Source organism: Salmo salar, chromosome 07, assembly GCF_965601325.2.
Source record: "Salmo salar chromosome 07, fSalSal1, whole genome shotgun sequence".
Classification (NCBI taxonomy): Eukaryota; Metazoa; Chordata; class Actinopteri; order Salmoniformes; family Salmonidae; genus Salmo; species Salmo salar.
The window spans coordinates 10347325-10361842 of record NC_138297.1 but is presented as its reverse complement, the minus strand read 5'-3'; the positions used below and the strand labels follow the sequence as shown (position 1 = coordinate 10361842).

General features: G+C 44.4%; 1 protein-coding gene across 1 annotated transcript in view; it reads right to left on the bottom strand.

Annotated features, from left to right (window-relative positions):
* The window catches only part of arap2 (ArfGAP with RhoGAP domain, ankyrin repeat and PH domain 2), a 187990-nt gene that overhangs the window by 75135 nt on the left and 98337 nt on the right, over positions 1-14518 (bottom strand). Inside the window, 3 exon segments of the mRNA XM_045721480.1 lie at positions 5171-5296; positions 12237-12396; positions 12398-12412. Coding sequence (XP_045577436.1) covers positions 5171-5296; positions 12237-12396; positions 12398-12412 — 301 coding nt within the window.

Here is a 14518-nt window from a genome sequence, read left to right as displayed (position 1 = left end):
AATACAAACAACTGACCATTCACCATCAAATGAAGAAGGGATTCATGGCATATTGTGTCTCAATATATTAAATTTTCTATAGCGTGACTACTGCCACTGGAACATTGGACTATAAAACATTGCATTTCCATCAACAAAGACCAGCTCCAAAGTATGTCTCTGGTAAAACCCAAACACATTTTCCCCAAATGTATTTCCGACCCCCGTCTGCTCAATATAGCTCACATCAACGAGAGGGAGGTAAAGAGGATGCCTATTGGAGTTGATGTCTCTGGGAGAGGAGAAGAAACCTGAAGGTTCTCTACTTAAAGTCGCTCCCACCGCTACTCACTGTGCATTTATTAAACCACCATCGCTGCCTTACGCATTATTAAGAGCTGTGGTGTATCTATAAACAATCAAGCCATGGGTGAGTCGGTGAGTAATTCAGTGAGTGGGTGAGTGATTGATTGATTGAGTGGATGAGTGGGTGAGCGAGTGTTGTGAGTGAGTGGGTAAGTGATTGATTGATTGAGTGGGTGAGTGATTGATTGATTGAGTGGATGAGTGGGTGAGCGAGTGTTGTGAGTGAGTGAGTGAGTGAGTGAGTGAGTGAGTGAGTGAGTGAGTGAGTGAGTGAGTGAGTGAGTGAGTGAGTATGTATTAGACCATGAAACCATTAACTTGAGAAGCTCTAAAGACATCCAGGAGTACACTACACTAAAACATATATTCTCTCCCTCCCTCCTTTCACATAGGCAGCACTTCCTCTTCCTGTTTTCAGAAGATGAAAGGCATAGTTTAAGCCAGCCCCTTTTACATTTTCAATAGCCACTGGCTACAGTCACGCCATTAAATGAATAGTTCAGGATTTTGATAATGAAGCCCTTTATCTACCAAGCCAGAGTCAGATTAACTCCTGGACACCATTTTTATGTCTCTGCGCGCAGTTTGAAGGAAGCTGCTAACTAGTGCTAGCATTGGCTCGTGAAACGACCTCTAACTTACTTCTGACTGGACACCGAGACATTAAAATGGTATCCACGAGTAGGGCTGTTACGGTGACCTTATTACCGCCACACCGGCGGTCACCAGACATGACAGCAGTCAAATTACACAAATTACACAGCTGCTGGTCATTAGTAGCCTACCAAACTCGCTAACTTAATGAGAGTCCATCAGCTCGTGTTGCGCAACATTTCTATAGGCTATGCAATTGTACTAGAAAACAGAGCGATGGCCTTTATTAAAAAGAGGAGGATCCCATCAGCTTTCTATAGGCTAGGCCTGCTATATTTATTTGTCAACTTTCCTAATATAAGCACATTGTTTCTCTTTACAACAGGAGTATAGCCTACCTGGCTGGCATGAAAATGAACCACAGGAAAAGCATCTTCCATTCGCTATTTCAGTGCATAGATGACATGGTATTGTCCCCCCTGTACCTGTTTCGAGACAGGTGCATGATAATGGTCCATTCTAAATCAAAACAAATTTCACACATTTATTATTTAGTTTATATAAAGACAAGATTAACTCAAGAATAGTCTGATGGGTGACAATATTAGCCTATCACAAGAACCAGCGCATGCCTTTTTTTGCGACATTTTCAAATCATAGTCACACACACCATGTAGCCTAGCGCATAGGTCTATATTTTTGCTTTGTATCACCATTAAATGTTTTCCCACTAATGGAACATTCACGCTTATAGCCTACTGCCGTGTGGCATTGATTCTCTTAGAATATGAAGAAATAGCCTCATAGTTTATCAACATTTTAAGCAAAGTGTTCTGATCTGTTCACTTTTAGCTCGTGAGAAAGACCAGATCACATGACGGAGAGCCATGCTTCGGAGCACCCAGCCGGGAGAAGTGAATTATAATTAATATTCAGAGCCCAAGGGCACAATGGCGACTGACCGCAAAAGGAATGGAATCCACCCCCCCCCCCCCACCCCCACCGGGAACTTCGTGACATTACCAAGTGCTCTTCAAATCAAATTGTGAATGAGAGACTGATGAAGTGTGCACAGCTTGCGCAGAACAACAAGGAGACCTCATGCCTTTCAAGCAACTTTTCATCATCATTAGAGTCGCATCATGCAGGTTTACAATGTATTACAAATCTAAACATATAGCCCAACGTTTGCAGAACAACTGAAGTTACATTAATAACTCTAAATGAAGGATATAGGAGGACCTGTTATTTATTAAGCACTCACAGAATAGCTGCATGTGTGCACTCGCTCAAATCATTCGAAGAAAATATCCTTTCTATTTTATTCAGCGATGATCAATTGTATTCTTCAAACTATAAAACAATATAAAATAATGCCATGGAATTCTAAGCAAATCTTGTCAGCTAAATGAACTAGTATAGCCCACAGCCATATGGCATAGCCAGATCAAGACATAAGGACAACTCAGAGTATGCTATTCTGTTCTTCTGAAATAGACTACATTTTCTTCATATCATGTTTCTTTAGACCTGTCTAAAATAAATAATGGATTTATTGTAAAGGTGTAGAATACATTACATAGATTTATTAGACTTTCTAAAATGTAGATGTTCCATAGGTCTGCATCAGTGGCAAGAAAGGCTATGCATGGAAGCCAGGTGACGCTAAATGTGTCCATGTTAACTAACAGTCAATTACCGTGAGACAGGCAGTTATTTATGTGACAATCACCGGCCCAAAAAATGTAATGATCGCCACAGCCCTGTATTCTTCTGCACAAAGAAACAGAGAGCTGCATGAGGCTAACTACAACGTTTATATTGTGACAAGCCCTCTACACAAAGCTGTTAGCTAATACAGCTTCCAACCCCACTGAAACCCATCAGCATGAAGCAGAACAGAGGATGAAGCTCACTGTTTTACCACCATTAGTACGATGTTGTGTGAGTCTCACTCAGAGGGCGATAGAAATGTGGAAGCTTCCTTGACCACTCGCTCTTACAATTCCCCAACGGTGAAACTATATGACGTTCATCAAATCAAAGACCTTCCACCAGTGCAAATCTACACAACTGTTCACTCTCCCCTCTCTATTGATATATGAGAGGCTGGTGGAGGAGGGGGGAGGGAGAGAAAGAAAGAGGGGGATACAGTGCCTTCGGAAAGTATTCAGACCCTTTCCCTTTTTCCACATTTTGTTCCTTTACAGCCTTATTCTAAAATGTATCAAATTAATTGTTTTCGTCATTAATCTACACACAATACACTATAATGACATTTTTTGGGGCAAATGTATTGCAACAGACCCTTTACTATGAGACTCGAGACCTGCAAAATAGCTGAGCAGCGATGCTCCACATCCAACCTGAAAGAGCTTGAGAGGATCTGCAGAGAAGAATGGGAGAAACTCCCCAAATATTCACTACCGTTCCAAAGTTTGGGGTCCTTGTTGTTGAAAGAAAATCACATTTTTTGTCCATTCAAATAACATCAAATTGATCAGAAATACAGTGTAGACATTGTTAATATTGTAAATTACTATTGTAGCTGGAAACGGCTGATTTTTTTATGGAATATCTACATAGGCGAGAATAGACTGACGAGTTTGAGAAGAAAGTTCTTTGTTTCTGGCCATTCTGAGCCTGTAATCGAACCCACAAATGCTGATGCACCAGATGCTCAACTAGTCTAAAGGCGGCCAGATTTATTGCTTCTTTAATCAGGACAACAGTTTTCAGCCGTGCTAGTATAATTGCAAAAGGGTTTTCTAATGATCAATTAGCCTTTAAAAAAAAAATGTATGAAATTGTATGAAATGTATGCATTCCCTACTGTAAGTCGCTCTGGATAAGAGCGTCTGCTAAATGACTAAAATGTAAATGTAAAATGATTAGCTAACACAACGTGCCATTGAAACACAGAAGTGATGGTTGCTGATAATGGGCCTCTGTACGCCTATGTAGATATTCCATAAAAAAATCTGCCGTTTCCAGCTACAATAGTCATTTACAACATTAACAAACTCTACACTGTGCTTTTCTTTCAAAAACAAGGACATTTCTAAGTGACGCCAAACATTTGAACGGTACTGTAGGTGTGCCAAGCTTGTAGCGTCATACCCAAGAAGACTCAAGGCTGTAACCGCTGCCAAAGGTGCTTCAACAAAGTACTGAGTAAAGGGTCTGAATACTTATGTAAATGTAATATTTCCGTTTTTAATACATTTGCAAAAATTTCTAAAAACCTGTTTTTGCTTTGTCATTTTGGGGTATTGTGTGTAAATGTAATCCATTTTAGAATAAGGCTGTAACGTAACAAAATGTGGAAAAAGTCAAAGGGTCTGAATACTTTCTGAAGCACTGTCTACTTCACTCTCCCCCCTCTCTCTGGAGGAAGGAGATCCAGCCAGTAGCAGATAGAGCGCCATGTCCCCCCCTTCCCCTTTTTTTCTGTCCCAGGAGGGCCATCCAAACCTGGCTCCGTCTTCTTGATTACCCAGGGGCCACAGCTCCAGATGTTGGATAGGAGGCATGGGAAAGGATGGGGAAGACGGCTAACAGGCGCAGGAGGTGCAACCGAGTTTGGAAAAAAAGCCTGATTAAAAGTTTTAAACGACCTCGGATGAGAAGCAGGGGAGCAGAGGGATGGATGGGTTGGGAGTTTTAGGTCGTTTTGTAGACAGTTATAAATGGCGCCATCTACTGGATAGACGTTGTATTGTGTTTGGTCCTCGGTAGCTCTGTTGGTAGAGCACGGCAATTGTAATGCCAGGAAAGTGATTTCCATTCCCAGGACAGCCCGTACGCTAACGAAAGTGTGCACACATGACTAAGTAGCGTTGGATAAAAAGTGTCTGATGAAGGGCATATGCAGGGTTTGATACCTGAAGGTTGGTTGGCTGCCTTGTCTCAACAATGACATTGTTATTAAAAGGCTTTGGGGAGAAAGATTGGTACAACCTTCTAGGACCCCTCTCTCTCTCTAACTGATTATTTAAGGACCCAAAAAAAGAGTACATTCGATGGACAGGATAATGATTGAACCGATAGGCTATTTGATTTATAGATGTATTGATTCTCAGTTTGAAAGACTGATTGACTGACCGACTTGACATTAATTGATCGATTGCAATGGTTTCACTGACTACACATTTAATTAACTGCCAGTTGGAGTTACTGACTGATTGATTGACTAGCTGACTGGAGGTCAGTGTCGCGTCGGTCCACTCACCGTCTCTCCCTCTCCTGTCCAGGGTGGCCTTGGCCGGACCGGCGGAGCAGTAGAGGAAGCCGTCCATGAAGGACGGAGCATCAGACGGAGAACTGGTCTCTGAGGATGACTCCAGCTTGGGGAAATCTACACAGAGACACAGAGAGAGACAGTGAGCCTCCACGTGCAACATAACAGAACTTCAACATAGACGTACAGAGAGACAGTGAGCCTCCACGTGCAACATAACAGAACTTCAACATAGACGTACAGAGAGACAGTGAGCCTCCACGTGCAACATAACAGAACTTCAACATAGACGTACAGAGAGACAGTCAGCCTCCACGTGCAACATAACAGAACTTCAACATAGACATACAGAGAGACAGTCAGTGTATGTTCGCCTTCACACAGACAATCATCAGAGATATGAGAGAGAGAGAGAGACTAAGTAACTGTTCCATCCCACTAAACCAGTAGTAACTGTTCCATCCCACTAAACCAGTAGTAACTGTTCCATCCCACTAAACCAGTAGTAACTGTTCCATCCCACTAAACCAGTAGTAACTGTTCCATCCCACTAAACCAGTAGAACTGTTCCATCCCACTAAACCAGTAGTAACTGTTCCATCCCACTAAACCAGTAGTAACTGTTCCATCCCACTAAACCAGTAGTAACTGTTCATCCCACTAAACCAGTAGTAACTGTTCCATCCCACTAAACCAGTAGTAACTGTTCCATCCCACTAAACCAGTAGTAACTGTTCCATCCCACTAAAACAGTAGAACTGTTCCATCTCACTAAACCAGTAGTAACTGTTCATCCCACTAAACCAGTAGAACTGTTCCATCCCACTAAACCAGTAGTAACTGTCCCATCCCACTAAACCAGTAGTAACTGTTCCATCCCACTAAACCAGTAGTAACTGTTCCATCCCACTAAACCAGTAGTAACTGTTCCATCCCACTAAACCAGTAGTAACTGTTCCATCCCACTAAACCAGTAGTAACTGTTCCATCCCACTAAACCAGTAGTAACTGTTCCATCCCACTAAACCAGTAGAACTGTTCCATCCCACTAAACCAGTAGTAACTGTTCCATCCCACTAAACCAGTAGTAACTGTTCCATCCCACTAAACCAGTAGTAACTGTTCCATCCCACTAAAACAGTAGAACTGTTCCATCTCACTAAACCAGTAGTAACTGTTCATCCCACTAAACCAGTAGAACTGTTCCATCCCACTAAACCAGTAGTAACTGTTCCATCCCACTAAACCAGTAGTAACTGTTCCATCCCACTAAACCAGTAGTAACTGTCCCATCCCACTAAACCAGTAGTAACTGTCCCATCCCACTAAACCAGTAGTAACTGTCCCATCCCACTAAACCAGTAGTAACTGTTCCATCCCACTAAACCAGTAGAACTGTTCCATCCCACTAAACCAGTAGTAACTGTTCAATCCCACTAAACCAGTAGAACTGTTCAATCCCACTAAACCAATAGAACTGTTCCATCCCACTAAACCAGTAGTAACTGTTCCATCCCACTAAACCAGTAGTAACTGTTCCATCCCACTAAACCAGTAGAACTGTTCCATCCCACTAAACCAGTAGTAACTGTTCCATCCCACTAAACCAGTAGTAACTGTTCCATCCCACTAAACCAGTAGTAACTGTTCCATCCCACTAAACCAGTAGAACTGTTCCATCCCACTAAACCAGTAGTAACTGTTCCATCCCACTAAACCAGTAGTAACTGTTCCATCCCACTAAACCAGTAGTAACTGTTCCATCCCACTAAACCAGTAGTAACTGTTCCATCCCACTAAACCAGTAGTAACTGTTCCATCCCACTAAACCAGTAGTAACTGTTCCATCCCACTAAACCAGTAGTAACTGTTCCATCCCACTAAACCAGTAGTAACTGTTCCATCCCACTAAACTAGTAGTAACTGTTCCATCCCACTAAACCAGTAGTAACTGTTCCATCCCACTAAACCAGTAGTAACTGTTCCATCCCACTAAACCAGTAGTAACTGTTCCATCCCACTAAACCAGTAGAACTGTTCCATCCCACTAAACCAGTAGTAACTGTTCCATCCCACTAAACCAGTAGAACTGTTCCATCCCACTAAACCAGTAGTAACTGTTCCATCCCACTAAACCAGTAGTAACTGTTCCATCCCACTAAACCAGTAGTAACTGTTCCATCCCACTAAACCAGTAGTAACTGTTCCATCCCACTAAACCAGTAGTAACTGTTCCATCCCACTAAACCAGTAGTAACTGTTCCATCCCACTAAACCAGTAGTAACTGTTCCATCCCACTAAACCAGTAGTAACTGTTCCATCCCACTAAACTAGTAGTAACTGTTCCATCCCACTAAACCAGTAGTAACTGTTCCATCCCACTAAACCAGTAGTAACTGTTCCATCCCACTAAACCAGTAGAACTGTTCCATCCCACTAAACCAGTAGTAACTGTTCCATCCCACTAAACCAGTAGTAACTGTTCCATCCCACTAAACCAGTAGAACTGTTCCATCCCACTAAACCAGTAGAACTGTTCCATCCCACTAAACCAGTAGTAACTGTTCCATCCCACTAAACCAGTAGTAACTGTTCCATCCCACTAAACCAGCAGTAGTGCAGTAAGGGGGTTTAGAGAATGAAAGAAGGACTACTGGTAAAGATGATAATTTGCCCATCATTGATTCATTGGATTAAATATAACTTTATTTCAATGCTTCTGCTTATTTGTGTTTTTTTTTGGTGGCTTGCTGTTCCTGTAAAGCACCTTGGGATGTTTTTGAGTCCCTCCTCAGGAGCTTATTGATAACACTAATCCCAGCTGTGCCTCTTTACTCAAATATCTACCGTTTTATTTATATATTTATTTATTGACGCACTCATTCATCTCTTTATTTATTGCTGTCGCTCAGGCGTTTAATCCCAAGGTTATTCGCACAAGGTGTTTCGTGAAAGTTTTTAGGCAGAGTGAAAAACTCTTGAGTCTCTTGATAAATGAAAGAAATCCTCAGTGCTGCCTCTTTCTCCAGCACGACACACAATTTTTTTTATCTTCTTCTCTCTCGTTTCCTTCTCTCCTTTCATTTTCCTCACTCTCTTTTACTCTCTCTGTCTCTCTCTCCCTCTTGCTTCTTTTAAGAGCTCCCCACGTTCAAACTTATCATTTTCAAATTCAATTAGCTCCAATGCTTGGGTCCATTTTTTTGCAGGAGCCCTAGTTATACCTCAAGAGATTGTATCACCTACCCGAGCCCCCTCATCAAACAAGGTAAAATTACTTCAATTGAAATCCTTTTAATTGAAGGACCTAACCACCCCCCCCCCCCCATGCCCTTTCCAGCTTCACATCCCTCTTCTCTAAAATGAAAGGACCTGCAACTGCAATGAGAGTCAAAGCCGATGTGGAGATTCCAGAAATTGTGATTATTTGTGATCTTGTTAAGATCCTGATTCTCCATTGGCTACTTACTGATGTGAATCTCACACAGGTATTTTAGAATTGGAGCTTCCAATTATGTTCAAAGTCGACTCAGAGGGGACCAATACCCAGCAACCTTTGGCAGGTAAACAACATGACTACACAAAACAAGTAAAGTTGTTAGCTACTGTAACATATTCTGTGTTTACTGAATCTGAAAGCATCAGTTCCAATAGACGTAGCTGCTTAGCGAGAGACCCTGTTACAGTGTGTGTTTGGCCCTTTAAACAGTCCCTTTGGGCCCCTTAGATGACAATGTAAAATGCTGGCTCTGTAGCTCTGTCCTGTTTGGTTTTTGTTGGTAGTCACAGCCTATTTCTCGGCTGTGCTGATTGGCTAACTCCCCAGTGAGGGAGGTGACATGACAGAGTTTCCAATTAGCTATTGGAGCTGGGACGGTCGGCACTGTAACGGTCCCGTAACGATCCAAAAACCACAACAGTCTGTCTGTGACCCTGGCCTTCGGAACAGGACACTGTGACAACATCCGCGCACACACACACGCACACACTAGGACACAAACACACACACTAGGATACACACACACACACACACTAGGACACACACACGCACTAGGAAACACACGCACTAGGACACACACGCACTAGGACACACACACACTAGGACACACACACACACTAGGACACACACCCACACTAGGACACACACACACCCACACTAGGACACACACACACACACACACACACACACACACACACACACACACACACACTAGGACACACACACACACACACACTAGGACACACACACACACACTAGGACACACACAGGCTTACATAGCTAGCTCTTCCTGGGAACAGCTCCCGGTGTCCCCGTCATAACCCCTAATGAGCTGAGGGGGTTAGCTAGGATGAAGACGGTAGTGTGTGTGTGAGAGTGTGTCTAAAACAACAATAAACAACCCAGCAGCTGTCACTAATAACACTGTACTGGAGCGGAGAGATGAAAATAGTTTATTTTATATTACCCAGAGAAAGAAGGAGGATTGTTTAATGTGTCTGGAGATATGAGGTGCCAGGGACGGTGGGGTCATCCACAAAACGTATACTTTTGACTAATCTGTCGATAGAACATTCTTCCCGAGAGTCTTGACGATCATCCAGGTGCTTCCTGGAAAACTGGAGTCAACTTTTTGGACGAGATGGGTCCCATTATGTCTGGTGAAAACCAAACACTGCATTGCACAGTAAGAACCTGGTGGTGGTTCAGTAGCATGGTGGAGGTAGTGGGATGGTTTGGGGATGTTGCTTAACTTTTGTTCTTAATTAAATAAATAAAATTAGCATCCATTTTTTTTTTTTTTTGGAAAGTCAGATTAACTTCATCTAATATTAGGTTTTGGTTGAAGATCTGATAACATTCAGTATGACAAATATGCAAAAATAGAGAAAATTAGAAAAGGGGGCAAATACTTTTTCACAAGATGTAACCATTAGGTCTGTAACTATCTATAATAGATACTGACTGATAAATAACTACAATTTAAACCTGTAATCTTACAAAACATTACTTGATAATAAAGCCAATAGTTGACCTTCTCATTTCTTAGAGAATTCAAATCAAATCAAATTGTCAATACAACCTTACAGTGAAATACAACCTTATAACCTTACAGTGAAATGCTTACTTACAAGCCCTTAACCAACAACGCAGAATAGAATAAGAAATACAAGTAACAAAGAATTAAAGAGCAGCAGTAAAATGACAATAGAGAGACTACATACAGAGGGTACCTCCCTCTGAATTCTCCCCCTGCTTCCCACACTGTCACCTTATGCCAAATTCTCCGTTTAGCTCCAAAGAGGGAACCTCTAAAAATGATCACCCAGTTTTGAGACGACAGTCATTGTTGGTTTACTAAACAATAATGGATGGTTGACTTTATCGATCCGGCCTTACACTATTCCCAAAACCAGGAAGAGAAATCGCTTCAGAGAGTCAACATTGGCCCTATCAACCGACTCAGGGGGCCAGTGCTCAGCCTAACGAGGCCAGCGCTCAGCACAGAGGAACACAGGGGGGGTTTTCTTAACGTTGGCCTGACGTTGGGGGAACGTCGGAGAGGAAGCTCTAAATGAGCCCCCCAGAAGGGATGAGAAGAGGGGAGATGCTCCGTGATGAATTTACTCTGCAGAGCACACAGTGTGTCACAGTGACAACAACAATATCTGATTGGACAACTTAGTTTGTATGTGGGCACGCACGCGTACACACACACACACTTATCTTCATCACACACACCTTTGTGTGAAGAAATTGTATGTTTCTGTGTGTATGTATGTGTGTCTGCCTGTTTTCGCCTGTGCATGAGGGCGTGTACACACCTCCAAGTAATGGGCATCACCATGGCGACCAGGTGACCCAAAAAGGCAGTTAGTAGGCTTTAACAGCCTCGGAGCAGGAGAGTGTGCATAGACGCAGCGCATACATTATGCAAATCAAGGTCCCTGGGAAAGTATGTCCTTCCTTTCGACAGAGCAGCTCTGTCGCTCCTCGACTTAATTCACTCTTATCACTACGCCCCGCAAGGAACCATCCGAGCACAACATGTGCGTCATGGGGGAATCATAACAGCGCAACACATCTGTAACATGCATCCTACTACAGAAAAGCTAAGGGAATTACCCTTATATCGGTCGTTGTAGGCAATTCTGGGGAGGAAACGGAGGAGAGAGCAGACGATGGAGAGGTATTTTATTCTTCTCCATCTCCTTCATAAAGCCGCCTCGCTTTGTTCGCTCCTGCCTTCGCTCTCTTCTCATGAGAATGAGGGGAGAAATATAACGTCTCTCACTGCGCTTTTATGACTGGGAAGGCTGGCATGAGTGAGAGTTTCAAACATGATTGGATTGTAAAGTAAAAAATACAACAGCCTGATTGTGTGTGGAGGGAGGAAGGAAGGAAGGAAGGAAGGGAGGGAGGGGGGGAGGGAGGGAGGGAGGGAGGGAGGGAGGGAGGGAGGGAGGGAGGGAGGGAAGGGAGGGAGGGAGGGAGGAAGGAAGGAAGAAGGAAGGAAGGAAGGAAGGAAGGAAGGAAGGAAGGAAGAAGGAAGGAAGGAAGGAAGGAAGGAAGGAAGGAAGGAAGGAAGGAAGGAAGGAAGGAAGGAAGGAAGGAAGGAAGGAAGGAAGGAAGGAAGGAAGGAAGGAAGGAAGGAAGGAAGGAAGGAAGGAAGGAAGGAAGGAAGGAAGGAAGGAAGGAAGGAAGGAAGGAAGGAAGGAAGGAAGGTGCTGGACTGGGCTTGTCTGTGCTCTTATAAAACACCCAAAATCTAGCCACTACTTTCAACGACCTTTTCACAGATTTATATGTGAGAGACAGGACTGGCATGCCTGAATAGCGTATCAATGAGCTGTTATTTCCCCTGTTGAAAAGGTTTGTGGCAGTACAAAGGGTGTCCAATGTGTGGCTGAAATGCTGGCGGATGACAATGTGCTTTGTATGATGTCTTAAGACACCCCTTTTTCTGAAAACTCAAAGGCTGACAGACATGCTGCATATGCCCATACACATAGGGATTAGCAACACCTGATGGTATGGTAACACACACAGACATCTACCTGAGAGCTTGTTGTGGTGCAGAAACTCCATTTGTAGCCTCTGCCCTGCCCTCTGGGCCAGAAGGTAGGGAGTTGAGTAGGTTGGATCTCCTGTAGCACACATCACATCAGCTCCACTGAACACCAATGACATGGTCTCTACCACATCAGGTAGAACCACAAGCAGCACACAGCGCCTAGATATAGAGATAGAGAGAGAGAGAGAGAGAGAGAGAGAGAGAGAGAGAGAGAGAGAGAGAGAGAGAGAGAGAGAGAGAGAGAGACAGAGACAGAGACAGAGACAGAGACAGAGACAGACAGAGAAAATTAGCAGAGCGACTTACAGGAGCAATTAGGGTTAAGTGCCTTGCTAAAGGGCACATCGACAGATGTTTCACCTAAATAGCCAAGCAACAATATTCACAAACACAATCCCCCAACAAAGGAGAAGAGATTTGGAGATAAATGAACCTTTATTGAGTATATGAGTGTCACACTTGGATAGAACAGCATTTGCTATTTGAAATGGGCTGTGAAATCCCATGAATACATTTTAAAGGCTGTTGAGAGAACCACTTTCGGGACAAGGGGAAAAATGCTATCCAGCCAATTAAAATGGGATCTCTCTCTCTCTCTCTCTCCCCCTCTCTCTCTCGTCCCCCCTCTCTCTCTCTCCCTCTCTCTCTCTCTCTTGTCTTTAAACATAATAGTGTATCTCCCTCTCTCTCCCCCTCTCTCGTTCCCCCCTCTCTCCCTCCCCCCTCTCCCCCTCCCCCTCTCTCCCCCTCTCTTTCTCCCCTCTCTCTCTCCCCCCTCTCCCCCTCTCTCCCTCCCCCTCTCTCTCGTCCCCCCTCTCTCCAGCTCCCTCTCTCTCTCTCTCCCCTCTCTCCCCTCCCTCTCTCTCTCTCTCCCCTCCCTCTCTCTCTCTCTCCCCCTCTCTCTCCCCTCTCTCTCTCTCCCCCCTCTCTCTCTCTCTCCCCTTCTCTCTCTCTCCCCTCTCTCGTCCATAAACATAGTGTATCCCCTCTCTCTCTCTCCCCCTCTCTCCCCCTCTCTCTCTCTCTCTCTCTTTCCCCTCTCTCTCTCTCTCTCTCTCTCTCTCTCTCTCTCCCTCTCTCTCCCCCTCTCCTCCCCCCTCTCTCTCCCGCTCTCTCTACCCCCTCTCTCTCTCTACCCCCTCTCTCCCCCTCTCTCCCCCTCTCTCTCTCCCCTCTCTCTCTCTCTCACCTTCTCTCTCTCTCTCTCTCACCTTCTATCTCTCTCTCTCTCCTCTCTCTCTCTCTCTCTTCCCCTCTCTCTCTCTCTTCCCCCTCTCTCCCTCTCTCTCTCTCCCCCCACCCCCTCTCTCTCTCTCCCCCCACTCCTTCTCTCCCCCCACCCACCCTCTCTCTCTCTCTCTCACTCCCCCCTTTCTCTCTCTCTTGTCCATAAACATAGTGTATCCCTCTCTCTCTCCCCCTCTCACCCTCTCTCTGTCCCCCCTCTCTCTCTCTTCCCCTCTCTCCCTCTCTCCCCCTCTCTCTCTCTCCCCCTCTCTCTGTCCCCCCTCTCTCTCTCCCCCCTCTCACCCTCTCTCTGTCCCCCCTCTCTCTCTCCCCCCTCTCTCTCTCTCTCCACCCCCCCTCTCTCTCTCTCTCTCTCTCTCTCATCCATAAACATAATAGCATATCCCTCTAAACCAAAGAGGAGAGGCAGAGGTGTGGAATGGTGATGGTGTAATTCTGCCCAGCACAGAGCCGGCGCGTTTTATCGATCCGCCAGAAACAAGGAAGGTTTGAAAGTGAGGCTCAGCACGCCATGTACACACACACACACACACACACACACACACACACACACACACACACACACACACACACACACACACACACACACACACACACACACACACACACACACACACACGCACACACACACACACACACACACACACACACACACACACACACACACACACACACACACGCACAAACAACTTGCCACCCACACAATTTCACACAAGCACACATTATCCATACACATACTGTTGGCCTAAACACGCAGGTACTTTAGACACAGGCTATAAAACATTAACCACACAAACACTAAGGGCAGTGTTCTGTCAGTCACATCATAGGAGAGAGATTTCATGTAGTTGTCCCCCCAATGATGAAATTGGGGAGAGGGTGCTGAGCGATTAACCGAAATGTCCATTATTTTTGTTTTTCAAACAATAATTGACTGATGACAGTTCAATTATTTGAATTCCAATTTTTTCTTGTGAGCTCAATGTGCACGTTGTAGATTCTCTAGAGATAAATCAG